At 50.9% G+C, this 27,098-nt stretch overlaps 1 protein-coding gene across 1 annotated transcript; it reads left to right on the top strand.

The window, feature by feature from the left end:
- The first annotated feature begins 2,902 nt into the window (after window positions 1-2,902).
- Window positions 2,903-3,289, top strand: LOC136484061 (uncharacterized). The gene has a single exon (XM_066481225.1). It carries the CDS (start codon window positions 2,903-2,905, stop codon window positions 3,287-3,289), a length of 387 nt encoding a protein of 128 aa, XP_066337322.1.
- The last annotated feature ends 23,809 nt before the right edge of the window (window positions 3,290-27,098 follow it).

The raw sequence follows: 27,098 nt of genomic DNA on the forward strand, positions 1-27,098 counted from the left end.
AGTGCCTCTAGATGCAGTCACTCAAACAATGCACTTGGATCGCTCAATCTCACTTCGATTTGCAATATCAAGCAAGGAGATGAGTGGGAGGGAGTATGCTTAGCTCAATGGGATGTTAGGAATGTTAAAATGCCAAGAGAGTTGGCCCAAAGCCGGCCAACTTGTATTTATAGACACCCCATTGAAAACATACCCGTTGGCCCCTTTAGTGGGCTGCCTGCACAAGCACCGGACATGCTGCAGGGTGCACTGGAAGCGTCCGGTGTGCATCGTCCGATCGCTTGTTGGCTGCCACGTGTCCTAGCCATTTGAAACTATCCATTGGCGCGCAACGGCTAACTCACGCGCGCTCACTGCGCTTGCACCGGACGTGTTCGGTCACAGACCGGACTTGCAACGCCTTAGGGTCCAGTGGTTACTCAAAGAGGTTCAAAACGCAATTTCAATGACCGAACGCATCCGGTCGTCCTGACTGGCCTCGCCCAGCGTCCGGTCAACACACAGACCAAACTCCCGAGTGCCACGTCATTAGCACGGGACGCGCCAGAGTCGCGTCCGGTCGGTTTTATCAGCCAGTGTCCGGTGCAACTCTGAGAGCATCTAGAGAGCTCCCTGAGCGACCGGACGCATCCAGTCACACATGACCGGACTCACTCAGAGCTCGGTCAGTCTCTACTGACTGACCGACGCCTATGGTTAGCCACCGAACGAGTCCGGTCCCATGGGGACAGCGTCCGGTGCACTCTGTGAAACCCTGTCTTTTCTGTATAGGGCGCTGGTGGCACCATCGGACTGTCTTTTCTGTATAGGGTGTCCGGTCCACTCTGTGAAACCCTGTCTTTTCTGTACGGGCGGACAGTCCACCGGTGAAGTTTTGAACCCTTGCTCCCATGTGCTAAACACAATGTGTATCACCTTTGTGCATATGTGTTAGCATATTTCCAAAGCATTTCCAAGGGTGTTAGCACTCACTAGAATCTAAATGCATATGCAATGAGTTAGAACATCTAGTGGAACTTTGATAACTACATTTCACAAATGAATTTCTCCCCTCTTCATAGTACGACTATCAATCCTAAATACACTCACACCTTCTATGGTGTCTTGAGTGCCAAAAACAAAATGGCCCTATCAAGTATACCTTTACCTTGAGCCCATTTTGTTTTTCTCTTTCTTCTTTCCAAGTTGGAGCACTTGATCATCCTAGCTGACCACTCCACTTGGCTTTGACCTAACCTCTCTTAGCTACACACTTAGCAATTAGGTTTCATCAATTAGCCAAAACCAAACTAGAGCTTTCACCGTCGAATCGCTCCGTCCACTCACCACATCCGTTGCCGGGCGTGGAGCAGGAGGCCGTGGCCATGCCACAGCCTGACCCGGCGCCTGCTCCGCACCAACCGCCTCTACACGAGTGGCTTGGGACGAACCATGACGCTCATAGCGTCATCAACAATCAGCGCTAGACTCAGCATGATGATGACGTCCACCGCATGGTGGCAAGAGCGAGGGGCGCGGGCCCTGGCCTGCAGCCGAGTAGTACGAGGACATACACCCTAGGCATGGCGGCCGACCGAATGACCGGAGCCCCAGCCCGGACGGCCCGGGGCCACGGGCCTTTGGTCCCCACATCCAGAAAGTGCCATTCTCACAACGTTTCCAACCACCCACCAACATTGCCAAATACACTAGGGAGATGAACCCCAGGAGATGGCTCGAAGTCTTCTGGCTCGCCTGCTGAGCGGGAGGAGTGGATGATGACTACTTCATCATCCAGTACCTCCCCATCTATGTGGGGGAGCATGTTCGAGCATGGCTCGAATTTCTTCCACCCAACAGCATCCGTGACTAGGTGGACCTCAAGAGGGTCTTCATTGGGAACTTCCAGGGGACATACGTCCGTCCTCGGAATTCCTAGGACCTCAAGAGTTGTCTGTAGGAGCCCAATGAGTCCCTGCGGGATTACATCCGTAGGTTCTCGAAGTAGTGCAACTCCCTTCCTGATGTCGTCAACATGGACGTCGTCAGTGCGTTCCTATCTGGGGCAACCTGCAAGTCCCTAATCCACAAGCTCGGCAGTGTGAAGCCCTGTACCACCCATGACCTGCTCGACATCACCACGAACCATGCCTCCAGCGAGGAGGTGGTCGGGGCAGTCTTCAGCGGCGGTCGGGACAAGGGCAAGGCCAAGCGTGAGGATCAAGGCAAGGGCCCCTCCACACAATAGGGCAAGAGGAACAAAAAGGATCGGCGTCGACCGAGCAACCTAGCTTTGGTCACCGCGGCCGACCACGCGGGCAAGCAGCCCCAGCCAGGCCAACCCGACCACTTCGACAAGCTCATGTAGAGCCCATGCACCAACCACATCTATCCCATTAAACACCTCTACAAGGACTGCGAGCTCCTCAAGCGCTTCTTACGGCAAGCCACCAAGCCAAAGGAGGGGAAAGGCAAGGAGGACGCAGCCAAGAAGGGAGGTGCGGTGGACAAGGATGAAGATGGTTTCCCTGACCCTGAGGAATGCCTAATGATATTTGGGGATCTGATGCCGTCCACTCCAAGCGCCAGCACAAGGTATGCTACCGAGAGGCATGCACCGCCGAGTCGGCCATCCCCTCTTTCCTTAGCTGGTCGTACTCCCCGATCACTTTTGATCATAGACACCATCCTTCCCATGTCACCCGACTGGGTCGCTACCCGCTCATCGTCGACCCCATCATCCACAAAAAAACGTCTCACTAAGGTGCTGATGGACGGAGGCAACGGCCTCACCATTCTCTACGTCAACACCCTCGATGCCATGCGCATCCCCCAGATAGAGCTCCGCCCCGTGAGCTCTCCCTTCCACAGCGTGATCCCAAGGATGCAGGCATACCCACTCAGGTAGATCGACCTGCCCATCATGTTTGGTGACCGCGCCAACTTTCGCTCGGAGGTCCTAACCTTCAAGGTGGTGGACTTTTCGGGGTCCTACCATGGCATCTTGGGGCGGCCATGCTACGCCAAGTTCATGGCGATCCCTAACTACACCTACCTCAAGCTAAAGATGCCAGGACCGAACGGCATCATCACCATGGGTAGTACCTTCTCACATGCCTACACGTGCGACCGCGAGCATTACGAGCTCACCACTGCCGTCATCAACTCCACCGAGCTCCCGGAGCTCAGGAATTCGGTGACTCCAGCAGTTCCCGACTACAACAAATCAGCCTCCTCGAGCGCCTTCTGTCCTACCGAAGGGAGCAAGGCAGTAGAGGTCAACCTTAACGACTCAACCAAGATGGTGTAGGTCAGGACTGAGCTCTCAGCCAAATAGGAAAGCGAGCTCATCGGCTTCCTGCGTGCAAATCAGGATGTCTTCACGTGGAAGCCTTCTGACATGCCGGGCATACCGAGGGAGGTCACCGAGCACGCACTATGTGTCGTCCTGGGCTCGAAGCTCATCAAACAATGCCTGTGCCGCTTCGGTGACGAGAGGCGCAGGGCCATAGGCGAGGAGATCAACAAACTACTAGCGGCCGGTTTCATTAAAGAGGTATACCACTCCGATTGGCTTGCCAATCCTGTTCTTGTAAAAAAGAAGAATGGGAAATGGAGAATGTGCATTGACTACACCAACCTCAACAAGGCATGCCCACGGGATCATTTTCCTTTACCACGCATAGATCAGATAGTCGACTCCACCTCAGGATGCGAAATCCTCTCCTTTCTGGATGCCAACTCGGGCTACCACCAGATCACCATGAAAGAGGCTGACTAGTTCACAACCTTATTCATTACCCCGTATGGTTCGTACTATTATGTAACCATGCCATTCGGTCTGAAGAACGTGGGCGCCACTATCAACGATGCATGCAGCAATGCTTCACCGACCAAATCGACCCGCCCGACCAACCCAACCAAGTCGAGCGGCCAAAACCAACTATTGCCATCTATGTTGATGACATAGTGGTAAAAATGGCTGAAGCAAGCGACCTGATCGCAAACTTAGCCGCGACATTCGCAAACCTTCGAAGGTTTCACGTCAAGCTGAATCCCAAAAAATGTGTTTTTGGGGTTCTAAAGGGGAAGCTGGTCGGAGACATCGTGTCCGAATGAGGCATCGAAGCCAACCCCAAAAATATCATAGCAATCTCCAACATGGGCCCCATATGCAATGTCAAGGGAGTACAAAGGCTCACGGGGTGCTTGGTCGTCCTAAGCCGGTTCGTCTCTCGACTCAGCGAAAAGGGGATGCCTCTCTACAAACTTCTCAAGAAGACAGATGCGTTTGTCTAGACAAAGGAGGCACAACAGGCCTTGGAAAGCCTCAAAGCATCATTAACGTCAGCCCCAATCCTCGTTGCTCCCAAACAAGGAGAACCCCTCCTCCTCTATGTTGTGGCAAGCAACCACGTGGTGAGCGCAACCCTCATCGTCGAGAGGGAGGAGTCGGGATGCCCCCTGAAGATCCAACAACCGGTGTACTTCGTCGATGAGGTACTCCATGTTAATGGCAACCCGGAAGCTCCTGCACTACTTCACCGACCACGAAGTCATTGTGGTCACTTTGTACCCGCTCGGGGAGGTCATTCGCAACCGTGATGCCACTGGCCGAATCTCCATGTGGGATCTCAAGCTCATGGGCCATGGCATCAGGTATGTACCTCGCACCACTATTAAGTCTCAGGCTCTTATCGACTTCATCACCGAATGGATGGAAGTCTAGCTCCTGACTCCGGACATCACCCATGAGTACTTGACGATGTACTTCGACGGGTCAGTCATGGTGCCCGGATCGGGGGCTGGAGTGGTCCAGATCTCCCCGAATGGGAGCAGGCTCTGCTACGCGATCCGTCTCCATTTTTTAGCCTCCAACAACACCATGGAGTACAAGGCTCTCATCAATGGGCTACGCATTGCCATCGAGCTTGGCGTGACAAGGCTGTATGTCTACGGTGAATCGGAGCTGGTCATCAACCAGGTCATGAAGGAGTTCTCCTGCAAGAGCCCTCTCATGATGGCATACTGCTAGGAGGTGCGCAAGCTCGAGGACAAGTTAAGAGGCATCGAACTGCATCATGTCCCTCGGAAGGACAATGACGCCGCCGACTTCCTCAAGAAATTGGCGGCCAGACAGGGTCTTTATAAACGACCTCCATGAGTCATCTGCTCACGTCCGAGAGGATTCGACCTAGACGCGCTCAACACCAATCTAGCACTCGGGGGCTCCAACCCCCCGACATGCCCCGACCCCGACCGAACACTCGAGGGCTCCGACCATGGCACCTCCATGGCGACGTCGCTCGGTGACATTGCCATGACGGCGCTCGATCCAGCTAACTGGAGGGCGCCACTGCTCTCCTATCTCCTCGAGGTGGTTCTCCCACCAGAAAGGACCGAAGCGCGGCGAATCGCTCGACGTGCCAAGACATTCATCGCCATTAGAGATGAACTTTACAGGCGAAGTCCATCGGGAGTGCTCATGAAGTGCATCCCGACCGACCAGGGGAAACAACTTCTCCTCAAAGTCCACACTAGAATCTATGGACATCACGCGACCCCGAGGACACTGGTCGAGAAAGCCTTTCGCCAAGGTTTTTACTGGCCCACCGCGCTATGAGATGCTAAGGAGGTTGTTCATAGATGTGAAGGATGCCAATTCTATGCTCGCAAACTCACCTGCCGGCACAGAAACTCTAGACCATCCCCATCACCTGGCCATTTATGGTCTGGGGCCTCAACATGGTCGGGCCCCTCAAAAAGGCCCTAGGTGGCTTCACTCACCTACTCGTGGCGGTGGACAAGTTCACCAAGTGGATTGAGGTTGAGCCCATCACCAACATTCGCTCAGAAGAGGCGGTCATGTTCTTCCTCGACATCATCTATCGGTTTGGTGTTCCTAATTGTATCATCACCGACCACAGAACGAACTTCACAGGGAAGAAGTTCCTGGACTTCTGTGATGGATACGGCATCAGGATCGACTGGGCCTCAGTCAGACACCCGTGTACTAACGGTTAGGTTGAGCGGGCCAATGGCATGGTCCTCCAAGGACTCAAGCCCCGCATCTTTGACCGGATCAAAAAGTATGTCGGCCGATGGGTCGCCGAGGTCCCAGCGATCCTCTGGAGTCTAAGAATGACCCCAAATTGATCCACAGGGTTCACCCCTTTCTTCCTAGCATACGGAGCCAAAGCAGTGTTTCCATCCGACCTCGATCACGGTGCCTCAAAAAGGCTTAGTAGGATGCGGTTGACCTGCTCAAGGAGGCTCGTGAGACGGCCATGATTCGCTCCGCTCGTTACTAGCAAACTCTTTGCAGGTACCACAAAAGAAAAATTAGGGGGAGGACCCTCGAGATCGGTGATCTCGTACTCTGAAGGACCTAGTTGACCAAGGACAAGCATAAGCTCCCTCCACCATTGGAAGGACCGTATGTGGTGGCCGAGGTGATCCGACCGAGCGGCTACCAATTGAAGGATGACGACGGCAATGTTCTCACCAACACATGGAATATCGAACAGTTACATCGTTTCTTTCCCTAAACTCGGTCTTTACCAGTCATTTGTATTCAATACTTGTTCCTTTAGCCCCCCAGCCCGAGCACTACCCCCTCCTTACCATCGTTTCTTTCCCTAAACTTGGTCTTGACCAATACTTGAGCCTGGATCGCTCGAGGGCTCCACGGGGTGTGAGAAACCACCCCCTCCTTACCATAGTGCAAACATGCATTTTTCGCCCAAACGAAAGGGCGTCGCGCAAACGAAAGGGCACCCCGTTCCTTTAATTACCTTAAGTAAACTACACTTTAGCCTCCCGACCGATCAGACCCCGCCATGACCTACGGTTATGAGCAGCTGAGCCTCGCGGGCCATGCCCGGGTTCTTAAGGTTGCAGCCTATGGTCAACAGGCAGGTGTGAAAAGGAAAGGACAAAAAGCGAAGTTACGCAAGGATAAAAACTAGGGCGGGCGGGACAAGTTTTCCCCTCACAAGTGATTTCGTCACAAAGCGAACTTAAAAATGATCATGAACATAAACTGTTCACACGGGGGCTCCCCCACGAATGTATCTTTTTACAAAGGCTAACAACTTCTACTCTAACTCTATTGTGGATCCATGGCTACATCGCTTAATGGTGCAGTCGGCGAGGACGAAGGCAGCTCGGCTGTGGTCGGGACGATGGCACTCGGCTTGGCTATGGCCGGGACGATGGCGCTCGGCTCGGCTACGGACGGGACAACACCCGGCTCGGATGCGACCTCCGCCGCCTCGGCAGGCTAGACGACGTCCTCCTGGCGCACACCTACGGCCACCCTTGAGTGGAGAGGATCCATCACCCACTGCGGGGTGACCTGCTCGGCAACCAATTGTGGGTACGGCACCAAGCTTTCACCCAGCGCCTAGATGTCATCCGCGCTCCACCCGCGGGCATATCCCCCATAGGCGGCCGTGAAGTCTAGGTCCTAGTAGTGGGTGGCCACTGATATTAGCACCCCCAACGTCCCAAAGAGCATGCTGTCAGAGATAAGCGCCCGAACCTCGTTCAGGACCTTCGCCAGCTAGATGGCGGGCATGCTGGTGCTCTGGCTTGACCCAAACACCTCGGAGACCAACAGCTGCGCAATGTTGCGAAGCTGGTCGAGCTCTCCCTCCAGATCATGTCGCTCCTCAAGGGACTAGGCCAGCACCTCTATGCTCCGACCTACCACCGCCTTGGCCGTCTCCAGCTCCTGCTCCATAGAGTCGATCTTTCCACCCAGTTCTAGAAACGGACAACATTCAGTAGAAGGAAAAGAAAAATGTCTAGACTTCGACCGAGCATAGGAAAAGGTAATACCGAGGCAGGCGCTTTCAAGAATGTTGAGCCCTTTCTTTTGCTGGGTCACCCTCTCGAGCAGCCGGGTGTTTGACTCCTCTGCCCCAAGCATCTGCCCCTAGAGCTCGACGACCTCCCGCTCAGTGTCCGACTAGGCCTTTCGCTCCACCTCCAGACACTTCCTGAGCGCTGCCTCAGTCTTCGCCAAGTGGGCCTATGCCGCATCAAGCTTCTTCTCGGCAACAGTCGCTCGCTTGGCTACACGTCGCTCCGCCTCTCGGGCGCCCATCGCTTCCGCCACCCAATCTTGGGACTCATGACGGGTGGACTCTAGCTTGTGCCTAAGCTCGTTGACCTACCACAACGCCGCTGCTTCCTGCTCCATCCGACCATGCTCCTCCCAGAGAAACCAGGACTTGCGGATCGACATCATCTCCAAGTCCTACGACACAAGAAGCAGGAGTGCTGAGACAACTGTTTCATGCCAAGGAATCAAAGACAACAGGAACACAGAAACCTTACCTCGGCAACTCATGGCACATCGATAGTCACAGTCTGATGGACGAGCTCGACCCTCTCCAAGGCCTCCTTTAGCTTCGTCTTGGTAAGGGCGAGATCGGATCCCATCAACAGCCCTCTATCCCCGAGCAGGTGCCAAAGATTGACCTCCTCCTCGTCATGAAGGACGAACTGGGCCTTTCCTAGCTCGCTGAGGTGAGGCCACACTAGCTCGCAGGTCACCCTGACTCGTTGGAAGATCTAGCCATCGTAGTACCATGCGACGACCGGATCATTGCCTACTCCTAGGACGGCAGGATGGATGACGGCACTACCCTGGTGTCTTCCTCACCGTTAGAAGAGATGTCCACCATCAGGATGCCACAGCTCGCCGGCGGCTCCTCTACCTCCATCCTGGCCATGGCTCCGATGACCCCTCTAATTTTGACTAGGTGGGTGAACTGTGCACTCCTCCGCCGAGCGAGATAGGGAGACCAGCTTCCCCCCTCTCCTCCTCCACAGCCGATGGAGGAGGAACCGCTAGAGTCACCTTCGACCCAACCTCCACCATCATCATGGGGATCACTGCCATTACAGCCGCTGCCGCCACTGTCGCCGTACTCCCGACCGGTTAGGAGGAAGCAGCCCCCATTAAGGAAGGTCAGGCCACCACTAGCCCGCTTCTCCCATCGTTCATCGCAACTTGCCACAACCTGGGTCTCCACTGTTCTATAACAGGAGTTGGGGATATCTCTATGCCAGCCGGCTCTTGGTAGCTGCAAAAGAAGGCACGAATGCAGGTTAGTCAAACACCCAAAAGCTCAACTATGAGGACAAAGGGAAGCATGAATACATACCCAGACAAAAGCGGTAGAGCCTTGAAAGCCCAACCGGCTAACGATGTGCCGACCAGATGAGGATCGCTTGGGGGTCGCACCATGCGCCCCCTCGGATCAGCCGAAGGTGTGGGCGGCCTAGCTGGTCCCCGTTTAGCCCATGAACGGCCATGGCTGCCTGCTTGTGGCAAAACCGCTGGAGCAACTGGCGGGGCATCTCCCCGTTGGGGGTCGCGCATGCGCGTCAACCCTGAAGATGTTGGGGAATGGTCATGTCCCCTCGACCGACCAGCACGCTCCGTCACCCTCAGAGAAGGGGGAGGCGAAGCTGATGGTGTTTCCAAAGGATGCGGCGACCGCGCCCGCTTCGCTTCCTAGTCGTGGGTGGCGTCCTCACTCAAGGCATGCTTCCTCGACTCATGAATGTTGTCGTGTGTCTCCATACTGCGCTCACTGCCGACAGGCACAGCCATAGGCTCATGGTGCTCTGACGAGGTCACAACGGCGCCCTCGTCTCCCTCATTCCCCGAGGAAACCACATCGTCACCCAACTCCGACGGATCCTCTGACTTGAGCTCTGCCTCCACATCGCTCTGGCTCTCACCACCGTGGACCCGCCGGTTAATCTCCTTCTCCTTGTTGAACCTCCTCCAAACCTTCTCGTTCTTCTTCTTCTTGGCCTACACAGCCTCCCTCTGAGTAGCTTGCTGAGCCGCGCCTTCCGGTCCTTTTGGAGATGCGGCCGGGATTTGCAGCCCGCAAGCCCCTATGAGACGGGCGACTCAGAATCGATCGAAAGGATAAAACATGAAAGAAAAAAGTCAAGGGAAAGGAGCGTACCAAAGTAGATAGCTTCGTGGCATTGAGGGGTCCAGGCGTCCCGTCGATGGAATCTTGATCACTCAACTGCAACACTTGACCAAGATACGCCCAAATTTCATCCCTCGACAACTCCGACGACGATGGGCGATCGGGATCTGTCGGGCCAGAATACTACCACATCGGCCATGATCTTTCCACCAACAGGGCAATCCGATGGTGGAAGAAGGTGTGGAAGACCCACAACCCATCAAGGCCACGCCGCACAAGCTTCTGAAGCTCCTGCTCGATGATCTCTAGCTTTTTAAGTTGTTGGTGAGCGAGGTCCCACAACCAGCTGTCCTTCTTCTCTAGCATTCACCCGGTGAACCTCAGGAATGGCGCATCCACCGGGTTCCTGATGTAGAACCACTCGCCATGCCATCCCCAATTGTAGTCACTAGGGGAGTACGTCGGATAGGGGACTGACGGCTTGGGCCTCTTCTGTAGGGCGAACCCGCTAACTAGAGCATTAATAGGCAGTTTCCCCTCGGACAGGGCACGCCCAAGGAAGATCCACCGAAAGAGGTCCACGTGATGCTCCATCCCAAGGAAGGCCTCACAGACGGTGACAAAGCCGGTGATATGCAGCACCCCATTGGGGTTGAGGTGCGGCAATGCTAGTCCCCACTTGTTGAGTAGCCCACGCAGGAACCAATGCATGGGATACCCAAGCCCATGCTCATGGAAGGTGAGGAAGGAGACGACCTCGTCGTCCTAGGGTCGTGGAATAATTTCCCCTAGCGCGGGAGCCCTCCAATGCGCCACCTCCTTTGATGGAAGAAACCCCTTCATCGTGAAGTTGGCTAGCATGTCCTCATCCATGACGGAAGGCCTATAGTTCAACATCACTCTCCAGATCTATGAATGGATCTATGAGTTTCCTCGCTCTGCCCTCCTCTCTCCAAGAAACCACCATGGCGCACGAACAGGCTTGGTGAAAAAAGAGGAAGGAGAAGCGGCGGCAGTTCAAGGGAGGCAAAAAGACAGGAGAAAAATCCTCCCCCTTCCCCCTATTTAAAGGGAAGGCAGCGGGATGGGACATGGCCTAATTGAAGGGACATGGCCTGCCTGATGGGACGTGGCCTGATTCAACGGGGCATGGCCTGCCAGCCAAGTGGGACGTGGCCTGAGCGGGGCCCACCACTACTGGCGTGAGAAACGGGGCACAACCCCACACCAATGAGCCTCCGCCTTCCTAGGCTAGGTTTGGAGGGGCCCACCGATGGAGTCTTCACCAAGGAGAAGCCAGTGGGCCACCCGAGTCAGTCAGACAGCTCGGACTTCTCCTGAGAGACGGGTAGGAAGCAGTGGAATGCCACGCAAAGGCCATGCCGACCTCGTCATGAATGACAGGTCCAGATTTCACTCGGGTATGCCTGACAAGAGCTCACCTAGCCCATCACTCAAGCCATCAAGGTAAGCAGCATCGCCTTGACCCCTCCGGTTGCAAAAACCGCTGATGAGGCGATACCCGAAAACTCGACCGAGCTAACTTTACCAATACCCTCTGTTTTATTTACTAGCATGTGAGCATTCATTCATCCATTTTGTGCATGCATTTACACATCCATTCATCCATACATTCATCTCATACATCCAAATCATTACATCAAAACACTTCGTGTCGCGTCACGAAGCGGTAGTTGTCTCATTCGAAATGAGCGACGATCGACTGGGGTTCGAAGGCCGGCCCGCAAAGGGCTCAAGACCACCTCGCATCAAACAGAGCCAGGGGAGAAAACACAAATGAGCCCCAGTGGCCCTTGCCCAACCCGCTCCAAAGCGGATAGGGTCATCTTGACCTTCTCGTTCCATCCTAACCTCGAGCCATGCCCACAGAATCTCCATCGAGGGGAGGCCATTGGGCCACCATAGTTGGTCTCTAGAATGGCTTGGGCATCTACTGGGAGGTGGGTTAAGGAGCAGTCGAATGCCACATGAGGCCTATGCTAACCCCGTTACGAACGACGAACCCAGATTCCACTCAGACATACCCGATAGACAGCTCACCGAGCGCGTCACTCGAGCCATCAAGGCAAGTGACGTTAGCTCAACCCATCCGGTTCCGAAAACCATGGACATGGTGACACATGAAACTCGACCGACCCCGACCGAGCCAAACAGGGCTCGAGGACTCAGGCCACCAGATCCCAACTCAGGAGTCCGACCGACGCACAGAACGCGGTTAGAACACAAACAGGCAAACGCCCCGACTAAAATGGTCTAATACTGACCGACAGGGGCACCAAAGTCTGCAGCCCCAGGAAAGAGTACCCATGTGTGAAAGCATCTAGGCCCCTAGTTGGGTTTTGATGATTAATGACAATACAAGATTACTATGACTAACGTGTGTTTTGCAGAGGCAATTAAGTTAGGTCATGGTAATGGCAATTGATTGGGCAATCATGGTTGTCATGCCTCTACGATGGAAATCATTTCAGATTTCAAAGGATGGATGACAAGGTTAAGGATGGACTAGTTCTAAGTGTCATTTGGTGTTTAAGAGACACTTAGAGTAGTTTAGGACTTTGTTTTTCCTTTGGCCGTACTATAAAGGGGGGTATGGACTAGTAGCTTGACCTAGGTGAGTCTAGTGGGTTAGGTGTGGTGCACACTTGTCAAATCTAGCACTAGGTAGCTCCTAGGTAGCCCTAAGATCAATTGGAGAAAACTTCATTCACATAAGATTGCGAGTTGGAAGTGAATGGAGGGTCAAATGTTGACCGGACGCTGGTCCTGGTGTGATCGGACGCTAGCAGTAGAGTTCGTTCAGTTCATTTGATCACGCAGAAGTTGTCTGGATGCGACCGAACACTGAGTGAATAGTGACCGAACGCTGGGTACTAGAGTCCGGTCAACTCCAGTATGGTTCCAGAGAGTAGTTTTCGTGACCGGACGTGTCCGGTTATTGCTGACCGGACGCTGGTTAGAGTCCGGTCACAACTTAACGGCTCAGTGGCGGGGAGAACTGGCCAGAGCGTTCGGTCACCCTGCAGAGGCACATAATGGTTTGTTTTGAATGAGGGTGTATAAATACTTCCTCTATTCATTCAAGGGAGTACTCTTGCCCATTTCAACAGCTAAGAAACTCTCTTGAGAGTGCCAAGGAGAGCAAGAGCCTAGTGAGGTGATTGAGATTTGAGAATCCAACATTAAGGCCTCATTAGCAAAAAGAGAGTAGCAAGTGTGCATCCACCCTTCTCATTAGGCTTGTTGTCATCAAGTGAGAGTCCTTGCTTGTTACTCTAGGTGATCGCCATCACCTAGATGGCTTGGTGGTGATTGGGGGTTTGGTGATCATTCGGTGGAGCTTGTGGATTACTCAACTCAAGTTGTGAGCGGTTGTGGGTGATTCACCGCGATGGAGTGTCGAAGAATCAACCCGTAGAGAGCACTTGATCCTTGCGCGGATCAAGGGGGAGCTACACCCTTGCGTGGGTGCTCCAACGAGGACTAGTGGGGAGTGGCGACTCTCCGATACCTCGACAAAACATCGCCGTGTTCCTTCTTCTCTCTTTACTTTAAGCATTTACATTTGAGCAATTCAATTCTTGTTTTCACATTCTTAGAATTGCCATGCTAGAGTAGGATTGGAACTTAGGGTGCCAAACTTTTAGGCGGTAGATCAACAGCTTCACATTCTAGGCACAAGGGGTGAAGTGGGCTAAGTGTAGGGTTTAATTATTGAAAGAATTTTAGAATTAGCCCAATTCACCCTCCCTCTTGGGTATCTTGATCCTTTCAATTGGTATCAGAGCCTCGTACTCATATATTTAGGCTTAACCGCCTAGAGAAAGATGTCCTATGGGGATGGACCTCCTCCTATCTTTGAGGGAGATGATTTTCCTTATTGAAAAATCCGCATGGAGGCGTATTTAGAAGCTCTAGATGTTGGAATTCTTAGAGCCGCCTCTCAAGGTTTTCCAAAACCTAGGGATCCCACGCACCATCAAGGCGATGAAGTGAATTACAAAAAATGTAATGCAAAGGCTAGAAACACCATCTTTAGAGGCCTTTGCAAAGATGTGTTTAACCAGGTGAGGAACCACAATGACGCCCATGCACTATGGTCGGACAATTGTGCGCTCTATGAGAGAACAAAGAGTGAACGTGAGGAACGCTATCATCTCATAATGAAAAAGCTTAATTCTTTTGAGATGCTTCCTAAAGAGAGTGCTAATGAAATGTACTCACGCTTGAATGTTCTTATAGAGGAAGTCAATGGGCTCGGAGTTACACAAATGCAACCATCCGATATTGTAAGAAAGAACTTGAGTGTCCTCCCCATTGACAAATATGGGCACATTGTGACCGTGCTTCATCAAGGTGATCTTTCCACCGCTACACCAACTCAAATCTTGGGAGAGATCAACGCTCATGAGATGTACATGCACATCACACCACAAGATGGCTCATCCTCTACCAAGAAGAAAGACCAAGACTTAGCATTCAAGGCTAGCCAAGAGAAGGGCAAAGCAAGAATTGAGTATGAGAGCTCAAGTGATGATGAAGTTGATGATGCAAGTCTTGTTCTCATGGTGAGAAGAACCACCAAGATGCTAAAGAAGCTCAACAAGAATGGCATCAAGTTTGATGGGAAGAAAAAGAAGTTCTTCACTAGCACTAGAAGGAAGCCAATCTTCGAGATGGATTGCTATAATTGTGGAGAACTTGGTCATCTAGCACATCAATGCACCAAACCCAAGAAAGACAAGTACAAGAAGAAGTACAAGGCCAAGAAAGATGACTCAAGTAATGATGATGAAGATGAGAAGAAGAAAACCAAGCCATACAAGAAGAAAGTTGGCAAGAAGAAGGACTTCCACAAGAAGAAGAAAAATGGCAAGGCATACATCGTCGGTGATTGGCTCACGGACATTGATTCATCAAGTTGCTCATCTGATGATGATAGTGACAACGAGAAGGTGGCCGCCATTATGATTGACTCTTCATTATCTTCACCGACACCACTACGACCATCCTCTACACACCTATGCCTTATGGCCAAGGGTGAATGAAAGGTTTCAAATGATGATGATAGTAGTGGTGATGATCATGCTAGCAATGATGATAGTGATAGTGATGATGATGAATTTGAATCACCTTCATATGATGATCTTGTTAAATTGCTAAATCAATACACTAAGATCATTAGAAAGTCAAGAGCTAAGAATGAAAAGCTAGAACTTAAGAATGACTCCCTTTTAGCTAAATGTGACATAGCGGAAAAGGCTAGTGTTGAGCTTAGATAAGCAAATGATGCTATGTCATCCAAACTCAAGGAGCTCAAATCTTCCAAGAAAGAGCTTAAAGAAAAACATGATAAACTTGAGGGGATACATAATGAGCTCATCACTAGCTACAACATGCTAAAAGAAGAGTATACCAACCTCAAGGTTAATCATGATAATCTTGTTATCTCTCATGAGTTTTTATCCAATGAGCCACATGATGCTACTAACGATGTTGTTAAGATTGATATAGCTACATCATGTGATGATTTGATTATTGAGAGCATTGAGCAAGGTTCTAGTTGCAAAGGCAAGCAAGTGGTTGAGTCCGATAATTATGATGAATATGTCAAGATCAAGAATGAGAATGAGAAGCTTAAGAAAGATCTTGAAAAGCTATCAACCACCAACACTATTGTGAAAGAGAACCTTGACCATGATAGAGATCTAATTCTTGAGAATGAGAAGCTCAAAGAAGAAAACAAGAGACTCAAGAAGGAGAAGAATAATGATGAGCTTAAAGAAGAGAACAAGAAGCTCAAGCTAGAAAAAGAACATCTCAAGACCGGGTTGAGCAAATTCACAAGAGGTCAACATCTCCAAAGTGAGCTACTAATGAACACCGTCGTGAAGATGGATAGAAGTGGAATTGGATATAAGGCAAATCAAGAGAAGAATGCTCAAGCTCAACAACAACAAGACAAGTCAAAGCCAAAGCCAAAGAGGTGTTTTGAGTGTGGACAAGAAGGTCACTTTGACCATGAGTGTCAAACTCCACCACCACAACCCTTGCCCAAGCATGCTAGACCTTTTGCTTTCAATGCTCATTATATGCTTAGAAAGGATTCTAGTGGTAAAATGAAAGTCATGTTCTTAGGACCTCCCAACAAGAATAGGCCTAAGAAAATTTGGGTAGCAAAGTCACTTGTAGAGAAAGTCAAGGGCCCTCAACAAGTTTGGGTCCCTAAACAAGCTTGATATCTTGTGTGTAGGTGAACTACAAGACCGGTGGAAGTCATTGGGTTATTGATAGTGGTTGCACACAACATATGACCGGTGATCCTCGTATGTTCAACTCACTAGATGAAGAAGTAGATGGCCAAGAAATAAATACATTTGGAGATAATTCAAAGGGCAAAGTCAAAGGATTGGGCAAAGTGGCAATATCAAATGATCACTCTATTTCAAATGTGCTATATGTTGCTTCTTTGAGTTTCAACTTGCTATCCGTTGGACAATTGTGTGATCTTGGTTTTCAATGTTTGTTTACCGAGAAGGAAGTGGTTGTATCTAAGAAAGATGATGATCAAGTTATATTCAAGGGATTTAGATACAACAACCTATATCTAGTCAATTTCACCTCCGAAGATGCAAACATGAAGACATGCCTATTCACCAAAATATCACTTGGGTGGCTATGGCATAGAAGACTTGCTCATGTTGGGATGAGCTCACTCAAGAAGCTTATGAAGAATGAATTGGTGAGAGAGTTGAAGGATGTGAAATTTGAGAAGGACAAGCTTTGTAGTGCATGTCAAGCTGGCAAACAAGTTGCAAACACTCATCCTACAAAAGCTTTCATGTCAACAACAAGAGTGCTAGAGCTCCTTCACATAGACTTATTTGGACCAACAACATACAAGAGTTTAGCAGGAAATCTTTATTGTCTTATGATTGTTGATGACTACTCTAGATATACATGGGTGTTCTTCCTTCATGACAAAACTGAAGTGGCATCATGTTTCAAGAAGTTTGCCAAGAGAGCACAAAATGAGTTTGAAGTGAAGCTCAAGAAGATTAGGAGTGATAATGGAAAAGAGTTTGACAACACAAACATTGAAGCCTATTGTGATGAAGTTGGAATCAAGCATGAGGTCTCTGCAACATACACTCCTCAACAAAATGGTGTACTTGAGAGAAAGAACCGAACACTAATCACTCTTGCAAAAACAATGCTTGATGAGTACAACTCACCCAAAGCTTTATGGGCGGACACTATCAGCACCGCATGTTATGCATCCAACCGCCTATTCCTTCAAAAGTTTCTTGGCAAGACACCTTATGAGTTGCTCAATAGGAAGAAGCCGGACGTCTCCTTCTTTAGGGTGTTTGGTTACAAATGCTACATCTACAAGAAGCGGCAACACCTAGGGAAGTTTCAAAGATGTTGTGATATTGGTTTTCTTGTTGGTTACTCATCAAAGTCCAAAGCATATTGAGTATTAAATCATGCCACCGGCTTGGTTGAAGAAACATATGATGTGGAATTTGATGAATCTAACGGCTCCCAAGGAGCACATGAGAATCTTGATGATGTAGGTGATGAACCATTGAGGGAGGCTATGAAGAACATTCTGGTTGGAGACATCAAGCCTAAAGATGATGAAGATGATGTATAAGTGATTGATCCACCTTCTCCATCAAATGTGCCATAAGATGGTGATAAAGATGGGAGAGTAGAAAATGAAGACACTCATGTCTCCCATGATCAAATGGTGGTACAAGCACAAGATGTTGATGCTCCACAACCTCCCCCTCAAGTGGTTGATAGAAGAAATACACCTATACTATAAGCTCATCCACAAGATCTCATCATCCGGAGGGTGCCATTTGCTTGGTAGATCACTTGTGTCTTGGTCCTCCAAGAAGCAAAATAGTATGGCTTTGTCCACCGTCAAAGCGGAATACATTGCTATGGGTGCTTGTTGTGCACAAATACTTTACATGAAGCAAACTTTGCTAGACTATGGTGTAGTTCTAGAAAAGGTACCTCTTTTGTATGACAATGAGAGTGTGGCAAAGCTTGCTAATAATCTGGTTCAACACTCTCGCACCAAGCACATAGATATATGCCATCACTTTCTTAGAGATCATGTTGCTAAAAATGATATTTCACTAGAAGGTGTAAGGACCGAGGATCAATTGGCGAATATCTTCACTAAACCGCTAGATGAGTCTACATTTTTTCGGTTGAGGAATGAGCTCAATGTGCTTGATTTTAGTAACTTCACTAGAAAATGAGCTTGTGTTGTCCCTTGCATTGCATTGTAATATACAACATGTTTAATTTTTGGTAATGCTCTTAGGGCTTGTCTAACATGGTCAAGATAACTGCCGTAAAGCATGTGAAGAAGCTTAACCTTGGATCAAACTTGACAAGCAACTAGAATTACTCTCAAGTATTGCATTGCATATGCATATGTGTTGTTTTGTCGTTTCTCTTCAATCACCCTTTTAATGCCTATTTTCTTAAAAAGAATTATAGCCTAAGGCAAAATACTTTGAAAATTTTGAGGGTTTGAGAGAGGTCACTCATATCAGTCCCAATTGGTGTTTATTTGGGTCTTATTGAAGTTGGGACTTGATTGGGAACAGGCAGCGCGAAGGAATGTTGAAGATTTGCTGGAAAGGGCAACCGAACATTGGACCAGACTCTGGTCCCTGCGTCCGATCAGTTCATAGGAGGTGAACCATTGCTGCACAAGAGTGACTGGATGCTGAAACAGTTCTTTCCCTGCGTTCGGTCAGATGACGTCACTGCGTTCGGTCAAGCGAAGAAGAAGATCTAAGGATCGACCGGACTCTAGCTGTGTCCAGTCAGTGGTGATCGGACGCATCGAGTCGTGACTTGGGAGGTTTCGGACGTCTCTGTTGTCGACTGGACTCCGGGTGGCAGCATCCGGTCATTGCCACCGGAGCGTCCGGTCAGTAGAAGTCATGCGGCTCTAGGATTCTTTCCCTTTCCTTTTCCATCACGTTGGGGGCCACCATATAACCGTACCACCGGTTGACCTAAGCCTGCATCCGCCACGTATCCCTCGACTTCGCCGCCGCTAGAGCCCTAGCCGTGCCTTCACCGCTCGCCTCACACCCGTGCCCTAGCCGTGCTGCAGCGCCGCCGTGCCCGCGCCACATCATGCCGCTGCGCCCCGCGACGTCGTGCCCGCACCGAAGCCGCACCACCGCGCTAGCCACCGCAGCTCGCCCGTGCCACCCACAGCTCTCCCACACCGCCGCTTGTGACTCCCCTGCCGCATCAACGCCGCCTGCCTAGCGCTGCCGCGCCAGCTTCCACGGCCCTAGTTGTCCTCCACGCCACGCGCTCGTGCCCCATTGCTCCTCGCCGGTGACCTAGCCACTGCCTCCACATCTTCTCAGCCGCCGCATCGCCAACACTAGCCTTTGCTGACCCGGTGGTGCCCCTGTGATCCGTTCCTTTGCTCTACGGTTCACCGGTTCATCAGGTAACAAGCCATCACCTCTAATTTTGTATCTATTGCTTGCTTCTTAGGGTTTCATATCTCTAGATGTATATTGAAATTATTCATATATCTGATCTATTCTATCGTGTAGTGAGTCAGTGTTTTTGAGGTCACTTTGGTAGTTGTCAGTTAACTCGGGGCTAAGCTCACGAGTACGGATTGAGGCCAAGCCTCGGAAGTGACAGTTGGTAGTTGATTCTTGTCAGTGGCAGTTGTTCTTTTTAGCTCCAGCAATGGCACATGTCAAGAACATCAGAGGTGGTCTAGGTGATGAGGATCCGAGGTCTATGCCTTGCTTGCCTACTGAGGTTAAAGGCAAGGCGAAGAAGCTTGCGATGAAGAAGAGGAAGTATGCAGATGCTGATACTGAGAGAGCTGCAGTAGTTGCAGCTGCCGCAGAGCATGCAGAGAGAGGATGTGCTCGGAGTAGTGTTGTCATTGTAGATCAGCTTTCACCAGCTCAGAGGGCCGCCGTTGAGCAGGCTGAGCGTCATCATGGTAGTCCAACTGGGACTGTCATGCTTGAGGGATAGTGTGTTATTTTGGAGGAGACTCAGCCTCAGGGGGAGCCACAGTAGTAGATAGAGAAGACTCAGGAGGGAGAGCAGACAGAGAAGATAGAGTAGGCATCTCTGCCATAGTTACGCCGCTCTAGTCATACCCATGCTCAGGTGACACCAAGGCCAGAGGCATAGCAGAGGGGTTCTCATCTGCCTCCTAGACCATAGGGTCCGCCTCCAGTGACTCACTTGGATTTGAGGGCCGCCACGGCCAAGCAGGTGCAGCAGCTCAGGTTTGTGCAGTATGAGGACTGGTTCCTGCCGAGAAGGGATGAGCGTGCTTTAGAGGGTTTCTATACACCACTGTAGGAGGATTTTTATAATGCATATCTTAACAGTGGCGTTGCATTCAGGTCTTAGAGGGTTTGCTCCATTGAGTCAGTTGTTGCAGCAGTAGAAGAGCAGATTCGCCCTCATCTATCTTATCTACCAGGGCTATCTGATATGTACCATCATAGGTCCATGAGTTTTACGCTACACTTTGGATTGACCCGGGCCACAGATTCATTCACTTTGCATTCAGAGGCCGTGACTACAGGCTGATGAGCTATAGGGTCAGAGAGATTCTCAGGATTCCAGAGGCACCCATTTGCTTGCATGAGGTTTGCTATGGTCAGACAGAGCCTCCCAGACGCCCTCACAGCGATCTTGTGCCTCCTACAGATTTGGTCTGACCTTGCTTCACAGAGCCTTTTGGCGAGGGGTCAAGTAGAACACCTAGAGATCTCACTCCTACAGTGAGACTGCTTGATGCTATCATGAGGAGGACATTGCTCCCGAGGATGGGTTATCGTGAGGGATTGACTCGCATTCAGCTATGGTTGGTGAACTCCCCGATCTAGCAGATAGTATTTGACATTTGGGATGTTATTCTATCAGAGATGGCGGACACTTTTGCTGAGGGGTTCAGAGGCCATCGTCAGCTACCTTATGCTCACTGGATTACTTTTCTGATTCACAGGGTAGTTACAGTGAGACCTCCTGAGATGTTGGCAGAGTATTCTGGTGCTACTACAGAGTTCCCTGCATATAACTTGACATAGATGCTCTGCCACAATGTAGCGAGGACACCTAGTCAGTCGCGCCGTCGCCTAGAGGTGCCAGAGACTGCAGCCCAGTAGGATGAGATCATCAGGGGCGTAGCAGCAACAGAGGAGGAGTAGCTAGATGCATAGCCAGAGGGTATGGTCGAGAGCGACCCCAGCGACAGCTCAGATGATGACTACCAGGCTATACCTCGGATGCCTCCTCGACGACATGACAGTGAGGCCTGTGGCTCCAGCTCAGCTCCACCATAGCCACCATAGATAGACCCCGCTCTACTTGCTATACTTGAGCAGACGAGGCAGGATCAGGCTCGCTAGGCCTAGGAGACAGCAGCAGCCCTAGCATAGGTTCAGGCCAGATAGGACAAGTTCCAGCGACAGCAGCAGGCCATGCAGCAGCAGCAGCTCCTCATTCAGCAGCAGTTACTTGGTTTCATGCAGCATGTTGTTACTGCTATTGGGGCTCCACCGCCATAGCTTACACCTCAGCTCGGCTAGCCTGCCACCACTACAGTGACTCCAGGTTTTCAGCCCAGTGGGCTTCAGAGTCAAGGACAGCTAGCTATGCAGCTCACTTCACCTACAGAGCAGGTGTCCCAGTGGTTCGCGTCGCTAGTGCTAGCCTAGGGTCTTTCCTTCACACCACTACATACGGGCTTCACTCTGACTCAGAGTTCGTCGATGCTTGTGATAGACACCCAAGTCTTCAGGAGCCTCGGTGCTACTTTCAGCGAGTTGATAGGGTAGCCTACACCGCCAGAGCTACGTGCCCCTAGACCTTCCACCGTTGCTCCAGTCACTAGGACTACAGAGATGCTCCGTTCATCAGTTGCATCATCAGAGCCACCTGCTATAGTCATACCTGCAGAGTCACAGGATGCACCAGTTCTAGAGCAGACCTAGACCGCTTTAGCTTCACTTCTAGTGACAGAGGGCCAGATAGCTCAGAGCTCCGGATCAGAGGATGATGCTACCCAGTTCCAGATTGCTCATCGCACCTCAGCGCCCGACTCATCTGCTCCTGCCCCGCCGACAGACCCTTAGGTTTTGGTGTTTCACGCCAAAGGGGGAGAGGGATCGAGTATGATAGACATAGGGGAGCGATATATCTAGGGGAGCTTATTTATTACATTTGGCTTTTTATGTGTGATACATTTTTATGCATTCATGTTTACTTTAATGCATTGAACTACTTAAGTGTGATAGTGATATTTATGTGATATGTGACATGTGTGCTCTCTACTTTGATCTTTATATATGACATGTCACTTCATTATGCTCATTTGGCTTGCTTCCGCATTTTTACTCCGATGCAAATGAGCTTTATTACTTATACTCATGCTTATTTCATATCTATTGAGTACATCATGTTGGCTTGGGTCATATAAGCTTGCCTAACTCTTTTGTTCTTATTGTCAAAAGCTTATATGAACCAAGCATGCTGAAAACATCATCTTTTTTATGTACTCGAGGTTATATTATCATCAATCACCAAAAAGGGGGAGATTAAAAGCATCTAGGCCCCTAGTTGGGTTTCGGTGATTAATGACAATACGAGATTACTATGACTAACATGTGTTTTGCAGAGGCAATTAAGTTAGGTCATGGTAATGGCAATTGATTGGGCAATCATGGTTGTCATGCCCCTACGATGGAAATCATTTTGGTTTTCAAAAGATGGACGACAAGGTTAAGGATGGACTAGTTCTAAGTGTCGTTTGGTGTTGAAGAGACACTTAGAGTAGTTTAGGACTTTGTTTTTTTTTGCCATACTATAAAGGGGGTATGGACTAGTAGCTTGACCTAGGTGAGTCTAGTGGGTTAGGTGTGGTGCACAATTGTCAAATCTAGCACTATGTAGCTCCTAAGTAGCCCTAAGATCAATTGGACAAAACTTCATTCACATATGATTACGAGTTGGAAGTGAATGGAGGGTCAAATGTTGACTGGATGCTGGTTCCGGTGTGACCGGACGCTAGCAGTAGAGTTCGGTCAATTCATTTGATTAAGCAGAAGTCGTCTGGATGCGACCGGACGCTGAGTGAATAGTGACCAGACGTTGGGTGCCAGAGTCCGGTCAACTCCAGTAAGGTTCCAGAGAGCAGTTTTTGTGACCGGACGCGTCCGGTCAGTGCTAACCGGACGCTGGTCAGAGTCCGGTCACTACTTAACGGCTCAGTGGTGGAGAGAACTGACCGGAGCATCTGGTCACCTTGACCGGAGTGTTCGGTCACCCCGCAGAGGCACATAACGGTTCATTTTGAATGAGGGTATATAAATACTTCCTCTATTCATTTAAGGGAGTACTCTTGCCCATTTCAATAGCTAAGAAACACCCGAGTGCCAAGGAGAACAAGAGCCTAGTGAGGTGATTGAGATTGGAGAATCCAACATTAAGGCCTCATTAGCAAAAAGAGAGTAGCAAGTGTGCATCCACCCTTCTCATTAGGCTTGTTGTGGTCAAGTGGGAGTCCTTGCTTGTTACTCTTGGTGATCACCACCACCTAGACAGCTTGGTGGTGATTGGGGGTTTGGTGATCATCCGGTGGAGCTTATGGATGACCCAACTCAAGTTATGAGCGGTTGTGGGTGATTCACCGCGATGGAGTGTCGAAGAATCAACCTGTGGAGAGCACTTGATCCTTACGCGGATCAAGGGGGAGCTACACCCTTATGCGGGTGCTCCAACGAGGACTAGTGGGGAGTGGCGACTCTCCGATACCTCGGCAAAACATCGCCGTGTTCCTTCTCCTCTCTTTACTTTAAGCATTTACATTTGAGCAATTCAATTCTTGTCTTTACATTCTTAGAATTGCCATGCTAGAGTAGGATTGGAACTTAGGGTGCTAAACTTTTGTGTGGTAGATCAATAGCTTCACATTCTAGGCACAAGGGGTGAAGTGAGCTAAGTGTAGGGTTTAATTATTGAAAGAATTTTAGAATTAGCCCAATTCACCCCCCCCCCCTCTTGGGCATCTTGATCCTTTCAATGTGCTCAGCCTCCGACCAACCCACCAGTCGGCCGAAGGTCGGGGGCTACACCCACCGGGTGCGCTCACGCGCACTCGGCGGAAAATGGACTACCAACAAGTCCTCCCTCAGGGGCTGGGTGCCAATACCCCCCCCCCCAACACGCCTCCATGGCCTTCGCTAGTCCTCTCCTCGGAGGCTGGGCGAGGCTAGGGCGCCACTACCCTACTCGGTTACCCTACGCAGAGCGGCAAACCAAGGAGGAAAACACCAAAATTCCAATGACAGGGTGCCTCCATGGCACCATGGGAATAGGAAACATATAGCGAATATGAGCTTTCATTAGGCTAAAAATACCAGAAGCCCAGGGCTTTTACAATATCACGCAAAGTGTGTGTGAACAGCTCCAAGGCTGCACCTCACCTTAGAGCCAGAAGCGGGACAAGGGAACCAAGATCCTTGTTCTCCTGCTGCAATGCTCTCCCCCCTCTCCTCCGTCCTCTGATCCAGAATCCAAGATAGGGGCCCATTCGAGATGCACGATGCCCTCTTCTTACGAGAGATCTTCTAGCATCATGGCCCCGGACGTGCCCGAGGAGGCTTTGGAGGGAAGGAGCTTCTCAGCACCAATACGAGAAAATCTTCTGGCATAACGAGGTATAGCCAAAGCTACACCTCGTAAAGAGCAAGAGCCTCAAACCAACTAGCATTATAACTTGAGCCATGAACGCTCCACAGGCAGGAGCAGCTCTATTTATAGCCAATGCCACAAGCTACCATCCAGGAACGCTAAAGCGTACCCGTGGCTGCACAACAAAAATGCCTGAGCACAAGATGACGACACAGTGCCCCGTGAACCTGATCCCTATTAGGAATCCGGGGCTCGTACTTACACACGGTCTGTCCCCTTCATTGCAAAGAGATGAGGGTGAGCAATACACCTATGAGGCCGATCCTTATCCAGAATCCGGGACAGTGCTTACATGCGGCTCGTCCATCTTACGATAGGGTAAGGACGAACAGTCCTCCCGTGTGCTCCTCAAAAGTAGCAACCAAACGACCGTCGCTCGACAGCCCCTTCATGGCTTCATAGAAGCCTCAAAGGGGCTCAGGGGCTGCTGTCGGATTCATAAACCCAAGGTCCCCAATGGCCCCGCTTCTCTGCAAACTCGGCCCAGCAGGCGGCATAGGGACGGCATGTGTCTGGGCCAGCCCAGATACACGACAACAAGCCGAGACCATGATCCGGACGCTAAACTAATGCCCTCGGCCAGAAGGCCAGGTTGGCACTCCGACCAAAGAGGCTGGCCGAACCGCAGTCCGACTCCGACCGAGTTCCCTGACTAGGAAGACGCCAGATCTACTCAAGCCACTCCTTCCCGACCAAAACGGTCAATGCCGACTCAGAACAACCGATTGGGGACGCCCAGTCGGTGTGGGCCCAGGGAACAGGCAGAGCAGATAAGGGGAATGCACCAAGTCAACCGTGATACCGAGGTCCGTACCCTGCCACGCCCTGTGCACGTACTGGGCAGTGTCGTTCTGTTGTATCAGGCGGACACTGTGTTGCCTGCTCAATGGGTACCGACTCAAACAATATTGCGGCCGCCGTCATCTACCGTGCCAGGCAGATACTGTATAGCCTGCCAAAAACGACAGAGCCTAAATAGTATGGCAGGCGATGGCACCATAAACAGTAAGGCGGGCGACGACCATCCCGTACCCAAAGGTGTGGGAAACAAGACTAGGCAGCACCAGTACTCTCTCTCTCTCTCTCATAAAGTCATCCCCTTCAAACTACAAAAGGGGATGCGCTCTCTCTTCAAAACGACGGTAAAAATGAGTCACAACAACTACACAGTCTCAACAGACTACGACCCTCAACTCTCAAAGAGTCTCCACGCTCTCAACACTTAGCACACGTTTGAGCACCCGTCACTCTCTTCCACTCGGATCAGAGTCCGACCGGGCCCTTAAACACCCCCTTTCATTCCGCACTCGTTTGTACCCCCACTGCAAAGTTTGAGTACCTGGGCTAAGGAATAAAGTCACCGACCTACTCAGACTGGACGTAGGGCACGTTGCCTGAACTACTATAAATCCTATGTCATTGAGTGCTCGGCCACATCTGATCTCAATGCATGGCAAAACTACAAATATTTACTTGTCGGCCACATTTCACACCAACATAACCCATCCCAGCCATCCGTTTCTTTCCCAATCACAGCAAACATTCGCCACACCTTCGTTCCTCTAGAAGAGCCTTTTACTTGTGAGCCATTATAGAAGATCGAAATTCATTTTGAGCCACTAAAAAAGTATGGCGGCCTTCAGTGACACTGCTGTAAGCTTTTGTTTCTCTCATGCCACTTCCGTCCATTCCCCCTCGGAGTCAAACCGGTGGTGAAAATGACAATTATACCCTCGACTCTATTTTCCACTTCTTCCTCTCCGTCTCCCTCTCCCTCTGTTCTCACACGCAAACAGGGACACGAGCTTTTTATTAAAAACATGGCAGTGGAGCGAGGTGCCCAGCCACCCAGCACTGCGGCGCGCCAAGGTGGCGGCCGACTCGCTCGCCCACGCCCACTCACGCATGGCGTTCACACGGCGGCGGCTTGGCAGCTCGCTCGCCTGCCTGCATGCACGCAGCGGCGGTGCGTCCACCCGCTCGCTCGCCCGCGTCCGTGCATGCACAGCGGTGGCGTGGCAGCTCGCTCGCCGAGCCCGAGCGCACGTAGCAACGGCGCATCGGCCTTCTTGCTTGCCTGCGCTCGCGCGGCGGCGTGGCAGCTCACTCGCGCGCACGCGTGCACGCGCACTCCTGGACTCCGGCGTGCTCTTGGCGGACACGGACTCCGGCAAGCCCGGCGTGGCAGGTGGTGTTGCAGGAGAACTGGAGCTATAGGCCACAGGCCCCGTCATGGTGTACCTCGTCCCTAAGGAGCAAGCATGGCAGGTGCTGCTGCAGGCTATCACCACACTCGTCTGGGTCGTCGGAGGCGCTTCTGCGATGGCCGAAGATGGCTAGAAG

This window comes from Miscanthus floridulus, chromosome 9 (assembly GCF_019320115.1).
Source record: "Miscanthus floridulus cultivar M001 chromosome 9, ASM1932011v1, whole genome shotgun sequence".
NCBI classification, from domain to species: domain Eukaryota; kingdom Viridiplantae; phylum Streptophyta; class Magnoliopsida; order Poales; family Poaceae; genus Miscanthus; species Miscanthus floridulus.

What these genes read in the sequence shown, in the direction of transcription:
- LOC136484061 (XM_066481225.1), top strand. Translation starts at nt 2,903, where the DNA reads ATGTTTGGTGACCGCGCCAACTTTCGCTCGGAGGTCCTAACCTTCAAG.